Source organism: Bos indicus x Bos taurus, chromosome 7, assembly GCF_003369695.1.
Source record: "Bos indicus x Bos taurus breed Angus x Brahman F1 hybrid chromosome 7, Bos_hybrid_MaternalHap_v2.0, whole genome shotgun sequence".
NCBI classification, from domain to species: Eukaryota; Metazoa; Chordata; class Mammalia; order Artiodactyla; family Bovidae; genus Bos; species Bos indicus x Bos taurus.
The window spans coordinates 60,971,051-60,986,057 of NC_040082.1; the positions used below are offsets into that span (position 1 = coordinate 60,971,051).

Here is a 15,007-nt window from a genome sequence, read left to right on the forward strand (position 1 = left end):
CAAGTGCATATGGCAGGGATTCCCTAGAATACAGTTTGCCAAGCCCAGATAGAGATGGGGGGGGGGCGGGGGTGGTCAGGGCTGGTTGAACATTTGTGGCCAGAATGGTACTGCCTCTGGCCACAATTACGCCACCTACACATCTGGCCTTTTGTAACTTTAATTAATCAAGATAAGCTTACAGCCCACCAGATTGAGGAATGAGCCCAGTATCAAAAAGAGGAGATCCACATTCAATTTTCTAAGAATTCACTCCAGTGTCACACATTGGGCACATCTCTGGTTAGAATATCCTTGTCCCCGTAAAAGTCCCTCAAACCCCTCGATAGAGATGGCTAACTACAAAGGCCTCCCCCTAGCCCAGGAAACACACCCAACCACAGCTATTTTATTTTCCTTTTAATTTTTCTGAAGGATATACACCACATATCCCATGGGCAATAAAGCGCATTCAATGTGTTTATAAGCCAAACAGTCACTTTGTTTAAGCAAACACATGTACAAAGTAAAATAAAACCACAAAATAATGAACTGCATGTTCATAACATACAAAAATTGCCGCCTACTCAGTAGGTAACTACAACATTCCAACTCCTGAATTATATTTATAAATTTACATTTTCAGTTTAAAAAAATAGACTTTTGAGAGTTCGGATTTTTAGATTTTGTTTTCTTACATTCTGGAGAACTGGAGCTCAAGCTCAGCCCCCTTCCTTGTTTTGCTCCCAAAGCCTCCCCCCGAATCACCACTCCCTGCCCCCCTTAAGGCTAGAGGTGAGCACATCCCTCACAATTGCACATGTCAAGCCGTGTCAGCAAGGCGCATCACACAAAAGGCACCAAGACGTGAAACTTTTTAAACCAAAAGGACAAAAAAAAAAAAAAAAAAACTACTTTCAAAAAAAGGAGAAAAACCAAACCGTATTTTGCCACATGTGAGTACAGTCGGGCAGTATTTACAAAACGGTTAACAGAACAACACTCTGACACATGCTCCGATTAATACCAAGAACTGCTGTTTCAAAAAAAAGCTTCAAACTGAATCGTCACAGCATCATCACAAAACAAAGGATCACCACTGGTTTGCTTGGCTTTTCTTTGTTTGTTTTTTTCCCAAAAGTGAGATTCTAATTCCAAATAATACAATAGAGTATGCAAATTACCTTCACATCAAGAGTACCCCAAGAAAAACAAAATCCATGGCACAGACACTGTACAAGAGTACAGGGCTGGGTTCTGAGGGACCCAAACCCCATTTTTGCCAACTTGATTTTCTAGCATTGAAGGGAGCAAGGGGTCAGGCATACGATGGAGATGATACTGAAATGATATATCCAAAATCCATGCAAATCAAGTTCTTTGGATAGATGTGAAGAACTTGGACATGGCTGTTTCAGGCAGCTGAAGTCAAAGGGAATAGGGACTGGGGAGGAAAGGGAAGTGGACAGAAAGAATTGTTGGCCAACAGACCTTCCACAGTGACCCTGGGGTCAAGTAGAGAGGGAGGACTTGGCTCTGAGAACCTCCATCTGACCTAAGAGGAACCCCTCCCCCCTCCTATGGCCATCTCCTCCTCCTGTCCTTTAAGTCTCTTGTGTTTCATTTTCTCCCTTTTCCTTTCCCTTTAGCAAATTTCAATTGTCCTGGGAGAAAAGGTGGTTGTCATGTCCGAAAGCCCAGTGGAGGCGCTGAAGGAGTTGGTGACAGCTGAGGAGGGGAAGCTGCTGACCTGGGTCGGGAAAGCAGGAGGGACGGAGGAGTATGTGGTGGCCACCGAGGGGGACGGGAAACCATTGTGGACAGGGGATGGGTAGGTCGAGGAGCCAGGAGAGGAGTAGGAGGTGGGCACGGGCGATGGGTATGAGGTGGTAGCTGGGGATGGATAAGAGGTAGTAACTGGGGATGGGTAGGAGGTAGCCACCGGGGACGGGTACGAAGGGAGAGAGGAGGTGGCAGCAGAGGCTGCGCTTTTGTCTGCTTTTTTGTCCTTCTGCCGCAAGTGGATCTTGGTATGCCTCTTGCGTTCATCGCTCCTGGCAAACTTTCTCCCACAGATGTCACAGGCGAAGGGCTTCTCCCCTGTGTGGGTGCGGATGTGGGTGGTGAGGTGGTCACTGCGGCTGAAGTTGCGCATGCAGATGCGGCACTGGAAGGGCTTCTGGCCGGTGTGGATGCGAATGTGGCGGGTGAGCTCATCTGAGCGAGAGAAGCGCCGGTCACAGGACTCCACAGGGCAGGCGTAGGGACGTTCATGGGGGGGCGTCTTGCTGGGCCGGTTGGGGTACTTGCGCATGCGGCTGGGTTTGATGAGCTGAGACTGGTAGGTGCTGTTGAGGGCCTTCAGGTCCTGGGAGCCCGACTGTGTGGCAAAGGCCTTGATGGTAGAGAGAGGAGTGAGCGAAGGCTGCTGGGTACGGCTCTCCAGGCCCTGGAAGGGCTTCTGATCTGGTGTGCCCAGGCCCAGGTCCCCCTGCTGTTGTGGAAACAGATAGTCGGGGATCATGGGAACCTGGAAGCCCCCCTTGGCACCAGGGTAGGCAGGAGGTGGGTACTGAAGGGCAGGGCCTGCTGAGCCTGGAAAGGCCTGGCCTTGTGGCTCAGGGAAGATGTCAGTGTTAGGTGTGGGGAAGGTGGGTGCCGCAGAGTAGATGGGGCTGCTGTCGTTGGACTGCACTGCGCAGCTCAGCGGTGGGCTCTGGGAGGCTGAGGAGGAGGCCGCGGGAGATGATGCTGAAGATGAGGTGGCCGGTGGGTTGGTCATGCTCACGAGGCCACTGACCAGGCTGAAGAGGGGCTCAGGCCACAAGGTGTTCCCACTGTTGGGTGCAGGCTCCAGAGAGAAGCGGCCTGTGTAGGTGATGGGGGGCAGCCGGGTGGTTTGGCTGGGGTAACTCGTCTCCACTAGAACCTTCTCGTTATTCAGAGAGATGTCAGGAAAGGACTCTGGCAGGAGAAAGAGAGGGAAGAGGCCTGGTTACTGGAGAGCAATCACCGGAAGACGCGGAAGACCCACGCTGCCAGACAAGAGGTCGGGCCAGCTACCATTGACTCTTGAGCTGGTTAATAATTGATAACAGCAGATTGAAATGTTCCTGGACCCGGTCCAGACGCAGAACCCATTTCAACAACCGCTGACGCAAATACGGAGAATCCCCCTCCACTGCAGCTCCCAGCGCTCCGCAGCGGCGGCTGCGCGGGCGAGGGATTCCCGCCAGTACCCCCGCAACGGCCGCGGCTAGTGCGCGCCCCCTACCCCGGGCTGCCGGGACATCCCGGGCCAAGGATCCCGGCCTTTCCTCGGGGATAGCTGCAGGCTAGGCAAGCCTTTCTGGAGGGGGAGGGGGCGCAGCCCTGTTCATCAAAACAAGCTCTCCCTCCTCCATCCACCCACGCAGCCCCACAGCTCTCCATCCAAAACAAAAGCTGGCTCCTCTGCGCACCGTTAAGGACAGGGTGGGGGTGGGGAGAATGTCTTCAGGCGGTCCTCTAAAACAGGACCCTGGGGATATAAGGAATGGAAGGGAAACCCCACTTGCATCCCTGCGGCGAAGGGGGCGCTGCAAAGGCCGTGGGGAAGAACCGGACGCCAGAATGTCGGCGAATGGGCTAGCCCTCGGCGTAGGCCACAGCTTACCTGCGGTCAGGTGCTCGTAGGGCTGCTCGCTTGCCTCCCCCTGAGGGTTGAAGGCGCTGCTGCTGTTGCTGTTGCTGCTGCTGCTGCCACCCCCTCCACCTCCACCGCCCCCGCTGCTGCTGCTGCTGCTACCGCTGCTGCCCTCCGGGGCCCCGGCGGCACCGAGGAACTGGGGAGCCCCATTGCTCAGCAGCATCATCTCCTCCAGCTTAGGGTAGTTGTCCATGGTGGGCGAATGAGGAAAGGAGCCAAAGGGGTCGGAGATCTGCAGCGGGGACATCAGCTGCATCTCGGCCTTGGCTGCCGCCATCCCGGGCCGGCGGGCTGGAGAGCTGGTGTTGGGGCGGGTGGGCGCAGCCGGGGACCGAAGCTGCGGGGGACACCTCTCGGGGGCTTGGCCAGGTCACATGCGGGGCGCGGGGCACACTGTGGAGAGCGCAGGCGGGGTCCGCAGGCTCGCCCTCGCCGCCGGCCGGTGTAGACGCGGCGCTGCTACCGAGGCTGGGGTAGGGGCCGGTCCTGCGGCGGCGGAAGCTGGCGGCGGCGGCGGCTGGCGGCGGCGGCTCCCCAAGTTCTGCGCGCTGGGATCTCTCGCGACTCCCCGGATCCGCCTCTATTTGAAGGGTCTGGAACGGCATGGACCCGCCTCCGTCGTGACGTACATGGCCATATATGGGAGGCAGGAAGCCCTAATATGGCAAGACCGGCCTGGAGGACCCGGAGTGACGTGAAGCCCCCTCTCCAAGAACTGTAGGCACTGCCATCCCGCAACCTGGGCCCCACGCCTGCTCCCGCACCCTAGGTGCCCAGGCTTCGAGGAAATTTAGTGCTCAAGCCGCAGCCGAGGACTCCCGGACCGAAGCTGCTCAGTAGTTCCCGGCGTTGCCCCCGCCTCTTCCCTCCGCCTTCTTCCCTCCTCCCGGAGCCGGAAGCAGCCAGGCCTTATCGGGGCGCTCCAAATAAGGCGCTGCCCAAATAAGGTTTGTTCCGGCGGGGGATCCTTCCTGCTCCTTATATGGCGTTTCCGGGTCTCTGCTTTCTGCTCCCTGGCTCTCTCCCTCCTCCCTGGTTCCAAGCCGGGAGCCCAACGCGCGCGCTACAGCTGGGGACGCCCAGGCGGGGAGGGCTCCAGGCGCACCGCGGTTCCCCGGCGGGGACTGGGCTGGGAAAGCCCGGGCCCTGGGCGGGGGCGAGGGCGAGGAGGACTAGAGTTCTGCCACCGTCATCCAGGGCTCGCCCGCCCACCTCTGGGACCGTGGGAGCCGGGCGGGAGCGAAGGGGAGGAGTGGCTGGGCTGGCCAGGGCAGAGGCCGCCCAGGAGAGGCGGGGCCCTGACCCCTGGCCTCGACCAATGGCATGGTGCCTTTCCAGGTGTCGCGGTGGAAACTGAGGCTTAGAAAATAATAGCCAGATGGTTCCTGTGCAGTGCGATGGGCCACCTGCTTCTCCTCCATCTGCCAATGGAGTGGGGTTGTTGGGGCCTCGGGATCCCTCTCCGCCATCAGAGAACCAAAAGGCAATTCTCTGGTTCCCTCTGGGGAAGAGCCCACGCTTGGGTGGCTGGACAAGGGAAGCTGATTGTCTCTGGAGAAACCTGAGTCCTGTTCCCACTAGGAGCTAGTGGTCCTTGGGATGGTGGGAGACTGACCCACCTTTAACCAGAACAGGTGATCGGGGGCCAGAAGTGTGGGAATCCGAAAAGGAGGCCTCCATACGGACTGTCTGGGGACCCCCGGCTGGCGAGAAGAGAGATCTGCTTAGCGAGCTGGTGCTGCCCTCTGGAGGTCCCCTCTCCAGCTCGGTTCCCCCGGCCCCTGGCCGAGTAGGCTCTTCGCCGCCTTCTTGCTCCCCCTCCCAGCTCCTGTGCTGGGCGCTGCGCCAGGCGGGGGGAGCCTTAGACGCAGTGAGCACTAACTGAGCAGGCGCCGCAGCCTGGGCTCCCCCTGCAGTCCCTGGGGAGCCGCCCCAGCCGAGGCTCGCAACTCCCGGGCGGGGTAACACTCCCCTCCTCCAGCCAGGCCAAGGGCGAGGGTGGGAGGAGGGGGCGGTTAGGCTGGCAAGGTTCCAGCAGGTCTCCTGGGAGCTAGACGCAAACGGGGAAGCCCTCCCCGTTGCGTCCCCGCTCCCCCACTCAAGTGCGCACCCAAAACAGAACGGGGATTCCTGTTGGGGAAGGCTTCTGCTCTAGCTCTGAATCCAGGGGAGGTGGTGTTTTTCTGAATTTAAAAAGAAAGCAGAAAGTGTGTGTGTGGAAGGAGGGTGCTGACGACATTGGGAGGGAAGGGGTGGGGGCGGGTTAGGGTCTCCCTGAACCCAAACAGCTTCAGGAAGTCGGGGTTGAGGGTGTAAAATGGGGGAGGAGGATGTAACTATCTTCGGCTTCATCCCTCTGTATTCTACACACACACAAATCGGCTTAGGGAATCCAGCAATGAACCAGGGCACCCTTATCTCTGTTCTCTAAATCTGAGCTCCCCAACCCAAACGCTAGGACCTGGTGGGGACCCACTCCAAGGTACCGAGTTGTCCATTAGAAGCAAAAGCCTCCTGCAGGGCAGAATGGCCAGGCCAGTCAGAGTCAGATGTGTTAGGTCTGAATGCCCATTTTGCTACTTCCTGGTGGGGTATCTTGGCCAGGCTTTTCTTATCTCTCTTCAGCTGTAAAACAGATCTAATGTTAATGATGGAAGGATTGTTATAAAGACTGAAAACTTACATGGACTTCCATGTGTGAAGTTCCAAAGCACAGTGCCTGCCTTGCAGTTGACATTCAGTAAACAGTGGCTTTTGCTGTTTTCTGGGGCTTTTGACCCACTGGGGTTGCCCACAGTTCACCCACCCATCCTCAGCCCCCAAGTAAACCCCAGTGACCATTTTCTGAAAAGTTGTACAGAGAAGGAGAAACATTCCAATCCTAACACAGGGGCCATTGTCCTGAAGAGCCCATCTTAATCCTCCTTGCTGCAGTAGAACATTATTTCATAGAGCGGAATTTTTTTCAACCTTGACTGTGCACAAATGGAGCTCTGAAAAAGAAAGGTTTTACCCTAGGCTAACCGAATCACAATCTTCCTGAGCTCATGAGAGCCAGAACTGAGCAGAGACTTCCTAGGATCCTTTTTCTGTCTCTGGGGAGCTACCCAGGCTCTGAGAGTATATTCCTCCCCCAGCCAGGGCAAACTGGTTCCCCTATGATTCTAATGTGGAAGTTGACCCACAGGATCTTCAGGTCCTCACTGAAGCTGTGCACTCAGAATCCTAATAATCTACATCTTTCGCTTTGTGTGTCCAACCGTTCTTTTCCTAAGTGCTCCCAGTCAGCTATTTCCTTTGGAGAACCACCCCCAATCCATATGGTTGAGGGAAGAAAACCCCATCCTAGATCTAGGTGAGGACATGTCACCCCTACCTGGTCATCCATCTAGGATGCTTTCTTCCAGCAGTCCAGGAGCATTCTATCTCCCTAGGCATAGCCACTGCATCAGGATGGGCACATGACCCAAACCAGGCTAATGAGAGACTCTTCTAGGACTTTTTCTGGAACTCTGAACAATAGGAATTCTCTTTCCCAGATGGTACTAAACCAGTGGAATGTAAGCCTGGAAGCCATCTTGCCATCTGACCTGGAGAGCTTACCTGAGAATGAAGCCCATGCAGAAGAAATTAAAAAACAGATCCACACCCAGAGAGTAAATCTCTGGATAGAGTCGGGGCCTTTGAGTTACACAGGTTAATAAATTTCTTTTTTAAATAAAGCTTATTTCAGTTTCTATTACAACCCAGCAGGTTCTGATTAAAACACCCATTATCCACAACAACAGTAAACTTTTTTGAGGACTTTCTGTGGATAAAGGCCTGAGGCATAGGCTCCTGCTGCTGAGAAGCTTACAGTTGGGTAGAAGGGAACCTGGACTCCATGTTACAAGAGAATTAAGATTAGGCAGCAGCCCTGAGTCTGGGACTCTCAGACCTTGTCCATTGGGTGACTGATGCCAAAAGCTCTAGAAAAGGTGAGAGGCCCTCAGAGGGTCTGCAGGTCTGAGCCGATGTCAGTGCTCAGACTTTCCTTGCAAACCATAGAAGAGGAAGAGTCAGAGGTGAGAGCAGAACTGGGCTGGTCCATGGCAGCTGACGCTAGGAGAAAGTCAATGGGAACCATCATGTCTGACCCAGGGCTGAGCAGGCTGTAACTCTCAGAGGAAAACAAGCCCCTTTTTCCATCGCCACTTCCTCCTCCCCACCCCAGGCTACGTCAGCACCCACATGTGCTGCTCGGATAGTGGTTTGCCACCACTGTGACCAGCCCAGGGCTCAGGAAGTGACTCTTGCTTTGGTTCTGCCTGGGGTGCCTGTCACACTTTCCGATGGTTGATCAGCTCTGCCGGAAACATGGAGGGCCTGGCCTTCAATGGGTCTGGGGGCAGCTCTGCTCCCACCCCAGGGAGGGTCTTTGGGCACTGAGAGAAGAATCTGAAGAGGCCAGGTATGGAGTGGCACAGAAGATGCACTGAGGCGGGGCGGGAGCAGGGGGACGGGGGAGAAGTGGAGGCATGGTGGAAGAGGGGAAATGAAAGAGAATCACCCCAGAGTGCTCCGGTGGGAAACCATCCTATTTCCTCCAATTTCAGATGGGAAAACTGGGTGCCAGAGGAGATCCTGAGCCCTAGGACAGGTGGAGAAAGACAAATTCTGAGACAGGCCCACACAGAGTGATGCTGAGGCCTGAGGAAGTGGAGGGTGCCCTGGGCCCTGAAGAGGTGCCTGGCTGCACCCTCCAGATGGGATCCAGGGCTACAGCGAGGAGTCCATGTAGGATTTGGTCCAGGTTGGGGATCTGCCTGTGAGAATCAGGGTCTGGGCTGTTGTCCTTAGAGTCTGCACGAGGGGTCATGTGCCGGACAGAGTTAGGTAAGGCCTGAAGTGGAAGTCACGGGACTGGCACAGAGGGACCATTAAGGGAAGAGGGAGTGGGTCAAGGTAGGTGAACATTTCGGCATACTGGGTCCTCTCTGCCCTGCAGAATCAGGAAGAGGCTGCTGTCCCTGGACATCAGTCCCTTTGCCCTGCGCTGAGTGGTCCCTCTCCCAGGCCTGGGGTCAGCGGGATCCTGGGCTCAGAGGACAATCCATCCTTCCTTGCTCCCCCCACCCCCAGCTGAGTGTGCAGCAAAGCTGGCTGCAGAAATCTCTGGAAGCTCGTTGGGCAGGCAGAGGGAGGGGAGTGTTACATAAGAACCCACTGATGTGCAGGAAGTCTAGAGCAGCCTTTAGATTAGAAAGGCAGCGTTCCCATCCAGCCCAGAAAGGCAGGAATAGCAACGGCAGTTATTTCTGGCCCCTCACCACCGCCCAGCGCCAGGGCTGCTCAGCTTCGTGGCGGGTGAGCTTGGACTCTGCAGACCTGTGGGGAGGGCAGAGGGAGGGCAGGTAGCCCCTGGGTTTACCCCGCTCTAGCACTGGCCTCACCGTCCCCTCCCCCTAAACACTGGGATGCGGAAATCAGTGGTGATGCTTGTTTCCTCTGATTTTCCTCAATCTCTAGATGCATTTCCTATCCCCACCCCCACCCCCCAGACACATTTACAATGTGACAGGATTCATACTAAACACTTGACAGGTATTTGTCCTTACAATGCCTTATGAAGTAGGTTCCATTCTCACTCCTGTTTCATTGATGAGGAAACAGGTTCAGAGAGGGCAGGCAACTTGCTCAAGGTCAGAGAGCCCAGCAATGGCAGAGCCAGGATTCCAATCCAGACAGTCTGGCTTCAGATCTGTCTGCCTGAACCCCAGTTCATCCTAAGAACTGTTTTCTGGGGCCCCAGAATGAATCAGACAAAGCTTTCATCCTACCGGCACTCTTGAGTCAGATCGAATAGCAGGGGCAGACATGAACACGTCGTTTCAATTCATTCGTTCGGCAATTACCTATCACACATCTGTTCCACTCTGGGCATTAAAGATATAAGGAGCAGTAAGGTAGATTCTCCCTTTTTTGCAGGTCATAGCTCAGTAGGGGAGACCAACAAGTAAACAAGCAATTTCCAGTGTGCGGTGTGCTATCCTGGGGGAAGCACAGTGACTGGGGAGCCCTTAATCCAGCTCCCACCCACTGAAGTGGTTCTCAGGCAGTCAAAGAGCCAACGCACCATTTTAAAATAATTCCAGGAGGCTGGGTAGGGGAGGACTGGTAGTGAGACCAGCCAGGAAACTGTGTAGTCATCCAGGAGAGAGGGTAAGGTCTACATGCCTCAGGGTCAGCTATCAGAGACTCTTCAGGGACCTCCCAGTCAGAGAGCAAGAAAAACTGACCCCCAGATTTACAGACAGGCCTCTCAGCCCAAGGTACATCTGTTCCCCGTGGTACTGTGGCAATGGGAAAGTCAGAGAGGTTGGATGGAAGAGTCTTCTCTTTTTCCTCCTCTAATCATCCCCCTAACTGGTCTACCCTTATGGAAACACTGCTTTTTACTTATTTATTTATTTAGCTGTGCTGGGTCTTCATTGTGGCACGCAAACTCTCAGTGGGATCTAGTTCCCTGACTGGGAATCCAACCTGGGCCCCTTGCGTTGAGAACATGGAGTCTTAGCTACCGGACCACCAGGGAAGACCCAGGGAACCTGTTTTAGGGCAAAGTCAAAATGAGTGCCTAAAGAGGAAGCTGGCACCCAGAAGCAGGGAGAAGCACTTGCATCCAAATTATCACACTGACGAGTAGCGATGAGAGGGAGGACAGTTAGCCCCAGTGCCCAGGAACATCCACAGAGGGGTCTTCACTTCACTCTGGGCAGAGACCACACTTCTACTCTATCAGCAAAGGGAGGGACTCTTCGGAACGGAAAGGATTTGTTTTCCCTCTGGTCAAGCTACAGAGAGAGCTATTGTGGCAGGATGACGATGTCTTTAGGCTGACATTGGACTCATTGTTTTTTTTCAAAAATATATTACAGTAAAATATACATAACATAAAATATCCCATTTTAACCATTGTAAGTGTCCTATTCAGTGGCATTCAGTTATATGTGCAGTGCTGTGCAACCGTCACCAGTATACATAGGCAGAACTTTTTTATCATCCCAAACAGGAACTCTGTACCCATGAAACACTGGGGATAGGGAAACATAAATTCTCTATCCTGTTGCCTCCTCTTTGGCCCCTGGTAATCCCTATTAGAGTTTCTCTATATATAAATTTGCCTAGTCTAGGTACCTCCTGTAAGGGAAGATATTTGTCCGTAATATTTGTCCTGCTGTGCCTGGCTTAGCATAATGTTTTCAGGGTTCATCCATGTTGTAACATGTATCAGAATTTCATTTCTTTCTAAGGCTTAGTGAGTATGTATATACCACTTTTTGTTTATCCTCTCATCTCTTGATGGACATTTGGGTTGTTCCTACTTTTTCGACTATTGTGAATAAAGCTGCTATGAATATTAATGAGCAACTATCTGTTTATGGATTCTGTTTTTATTCATCAGGCCTCTCAGCAGTTACCAAATAGATTAAAGTTAGATTTAAGAAGGACTTTCTGGTTTCCTACTACCAGCGACCTAAGCAGCAGCATCTCCTCCTATGGATAGTTCCGATAACCTGAATCTCTTCCACCCCCTCTAATCCATCCCTAGGCTGAGGTAGTGCCCAGAATGGCTGCACCATCGCAGGAAAGAGGCTTCACAGGGGTCACTCTGGAGTCATACCTCTGGATGACTTATTTTTAGTAGCTGGGTGGGGGTTTCACTGTCTTCTCTTGGGTTCTGGGTACGTTTGCCACCACTACCCACCCCAGACCCAATGTTCTCCTTTCCCTGGCAACATCCAGACTGTCTCCCTTTTTCTCTCCCAGGCTAAATTGGGAGTGTGAAGCTGCTCTTCTTCCCAATTTAGCTTTTGAATTAAAGTGAGAAGTGAATGTGGCTGGAAAGCTGGCTCCCATCTGTGTGTGAGAGAGAGAAAGGCAAAGCAAGCGAGCATGAGCACATGCCAGGGGCCAGGGCGAGTGTAGGTGGCCCGGGCAGCTGCTTAGTGCAGACACCCATCCTCAGGTGCCGGCAAACAGCTCCGCAAAGAGATGCTGAAGGTAGAAGGCTGGTGTTTTTTTGGGAGAGGAAGAATGCTGCAGAGATGTCATTTGTACATTCCAGAAAAATGTGCTGAATTATTAGAGTGTTCCAGGCCCTGTACTAGATGCTGGGGAAACAGTGGTGAACCAGGTAGGCCCATCGCCTATGCCCGGGCTTTCAGTCTAGTGGGGACACATGGGCACTGATGAAACAGGGTGATATGTGCTGTCAGGGAAGAGAACACGAAGAGAAGGCCACGGGGCCCTGGACCAGGTGCAGTGTCACATCTAAGCTGAGACTTGAAGAACATGCAAGACATTACCAAGTGAAGGAGGAGACAAAGAGCACGTGAGCAGAGGGCACTGCGTGTTCAACAATTTGGGTGGGCCTGGTTTCCCCGAAGGAGGGTGCTGGCCCCCCGGGAAGCCCACCAGGTGGGCTCAAGAGGGCTAAGAGCTTCCATTTTCTCCTCTTCTTCCAGGGAGAAGAAAGCCAGAAGAGAATGCCAGGGCCAGAAGTCTGGGAGCACATGAGTCCCTTCTGCTCAGGCTCTAAAATAGTTGAAGCAGGGGGAGGAGGGAAGCCCCAGGTCTCCTTCTGAGTTGCCACTTAGAAAGCTGGACCCGGCAGGTCCAAGATGGACATGGAACAGAGGAAATGGGATCTCACTTGCATCAGAGGAGACAAAGGAATCAAGAAGGGTCGCTGCTTGGTTTAGCTTACCCCATCCTCCCCCTGGAGGCTGTCTGAGTTGTCTCTGGGGAACCCGTCCTCTTCTCACCTAATGGCAATGAATCATGATCTGGTGGAGATGGGGAAGGTCGAAATCTTGGCAAAGAAAAGAGGAATAAAGGAGCTCTATGGGGGCCATGCATTTCTCTGTCAACTCTCAAGTTCCCCAATGACAGGCACGGCTAAGGGATGCTGGTGTAAAACTTGCCATTAATATTTCAGGCAGCATTATTTATTGATTACTCATCTGGCTGGGACAAAAGAAGAGGGTAATTCATTAGGTGTGCAGGGCTGGTGGGGTCAGTTTGGGAAAGAGGTCAGGCAAAGGTAAGTCATTCAGGAGTCAGCCCTGGCTGCTGGAAAAAATACCCTGGGGTTCCAGGGTCTGAAGATTAGGGTCTTTGTCTCCTTTTTCAGCTCTACAGTACCCATGATGAAAATAAGAGAAGGAGCAGGGGACGGGGAAACCTAGGGGGAGCCCTGGGACTACCATTGTGGCCATAAGGGAGTCAGCTCCAGGGAACCCCGCATCTAGGTAAGCGTCCCTCTCGCTCGCCTAAATTGTCCCTCTCTTAATAATATTTTAGAAGCCCAAGTTGGGTTCTTTGGGCTGTATGACCCTCCTAGGGTCAGCATGGCAATTTCCTTGCTCCCAGGAGGTACTTCATCCTTCCCCAAAGGGAGTACTGCTTGCTGGGTCTGACTATCTCCTCTGCACACAAACTGGGGTTGGAAAGTGATTGAGAATTTATATCTGCCTATCCACCCACAAGGATGCTCTCTTCATGAACCTCCAACTCCAGGGACTGCGGTGTAAAGTATTCTGCTCAGCGGACCTTAAAATCCCACTGACTGCTGAAGGAGACTTTCCCCCGGCAAGGGCCGGGGAATCCCACACTGGGGTGAGCTGCGCCACCTAGTGGGCTTTTTCCTCCTTGCAGGCATCCTTCTCACCCATCACTGCCTCCAGCCTAGATTTGCTGACAAGCTGTCAGGCAGAACCCAAATGGCTCTAAGACTTAAGGTGTCCTCCTCCTTTATGCAGGGCTGACCCAGCTCAGAGAGGGGAAAACTGGGGTTAGGGGGAATCTGTGACAGAGATAATCACGTACTCGCTGGTATTTAAGGCAATGGGGAAGACAGCACTTTGGCCTGGAAATAGTCTCTCCCTATTATTCTGAATGCCACATATATGAGGACCAGAGGCCCCCAGAGACCCTCCCTCCTCTACCTAACCTCCTTTCCTCCAGGCTGAGCAAGGCTGGGCTCAGCTCTTCTGATCAAGGAAGAGCTGGCATAGGCTGGAGCTGCTGGCTTTCCTCTGACGTCATAGCCTGGAAATCACATTTTAAGCAGGTTCTCCTAGTGTGGGGCACACACAAGGGAGGGGAAGCAGGATGAAACCACTTCATGCCTGAGGACCGTTTTAGCCAGGGACCTCAGGCTTGGAGGGCTGCCCAGTGTCCCCAACATGGTCTGGGCGTGGGACACAGGGCTAGACCTCAGCCCCCACTTCAAAGCTACTCTCTCTCAATGCCCAGTGGGTTTCCAGGCAACGAGCAAGTGCCCTCCACATAGCTCCTGCCAGACATCTCTGTCATGACTTCCTTTCCCCACTGCCCTGGCCTAGAAAGATGTACTAAGGTGGAGGGGAGAGGGCAGGTGACCCCAGGGAATAAGACAGCAAGGGCTCATGTAGACCCAGATGTTTTTCATCAGCCTCCTCCCTCCATTCTGTTGGTCACCCTCCATCTCTCCTCTTCTCCCCAGCACCACAGGGGTCAGACCCTGTGTGGAGGTCTAGAAGACAATGTTTCCATGGCAACGGACCAGTGAACTTGGAAATCTGAGCATCATCTGTTGACACAGGGAAACCCAGATGTGCAGGGAGAGCCTGGAGATGTGGAATCTGACAGTCACCTCCTTGGCCACTGGTCACTGTGGATAGAAATGTGTAATCTGAGTGTGAGTTGGGTGAGTGTGTGTGTGTGTGTGTATGTGTGAAATGCAGCAAATGGGATTTAGGTTAGAGAGGCCTAACCTGCTTTCCTGGCCATATGGTAGCTGCTAGCAGGAGATGCAAGCAACTTACTCTCTGGAGATCTTTCTAGAACAAGGGAGTCTCTCACCTGATTTCTACTCTGACGCTTCCTCTCCTTTCTGATAGAAAAAGGGGCCAAATTGCCCAGAGGGCAATGGTGAAAGGAATGCCGTTCAGAGCGCTATTGACTGGAGAATTTCAGGAAAGATGAAAAGGGCATCTCACACGCCTCCCTCCCCCTGCCCTCGCTCTCCACGAGCACCTCAGTGCAGAAGCTTCTTGGCCAGCTGGCTCAAGTTTGGCAGAAGGACATGCACCCGTGATGCCAGGGAAGGGAGAGGAAAGCCTGGTGTAGGGACATTTTGCCAATCCTGAGGTCCAGGGCCTGGAGCTAGGTCTCCACTCTGATTCCTCCATTTTCCTTCCATAAGGCTGAGCTGCTATTTCTCTAGCTTCTTTCAGCCTTCCTTCTTCCCTCACTTCTTCCCCCCTCCCTCTCTGCTCTTTTCCCCTGTCTCTTCTGATACTGCCTCTGCCACCT

At 53.5% G+C, this 15,007-nt stretch overlaps 1 protein-coding gene across 1 annotated transcript; it reads right to left on the reverse strand.

Moving 5' to 3' along the window:
• Positions 1–384: 384 nt before the first annotated feature.
• Positions 385–4,223, reverse strand: EGR1 (early growth response 1). Its single transcript, XM_027546361.1, has 2 exons — positions 3,635–4,223; positions 385–2,943 (listed from the first exon to the last, which is right to left on the reverse strand). Exons 1-2 carry the CDS (start codon positions 3,942–3,944, stop codon positions 1,625–1,627), a joined length of 1,629 nt encoding a protein of 542 aa, XP_027402162.1. The 5' UTR covers positions 3,945–4,223; the 3' UTR covers positions 385–1,624.
• Between the last annotated feature and the right edge of the window lie 10,784 nt (positions 4,224–15,007).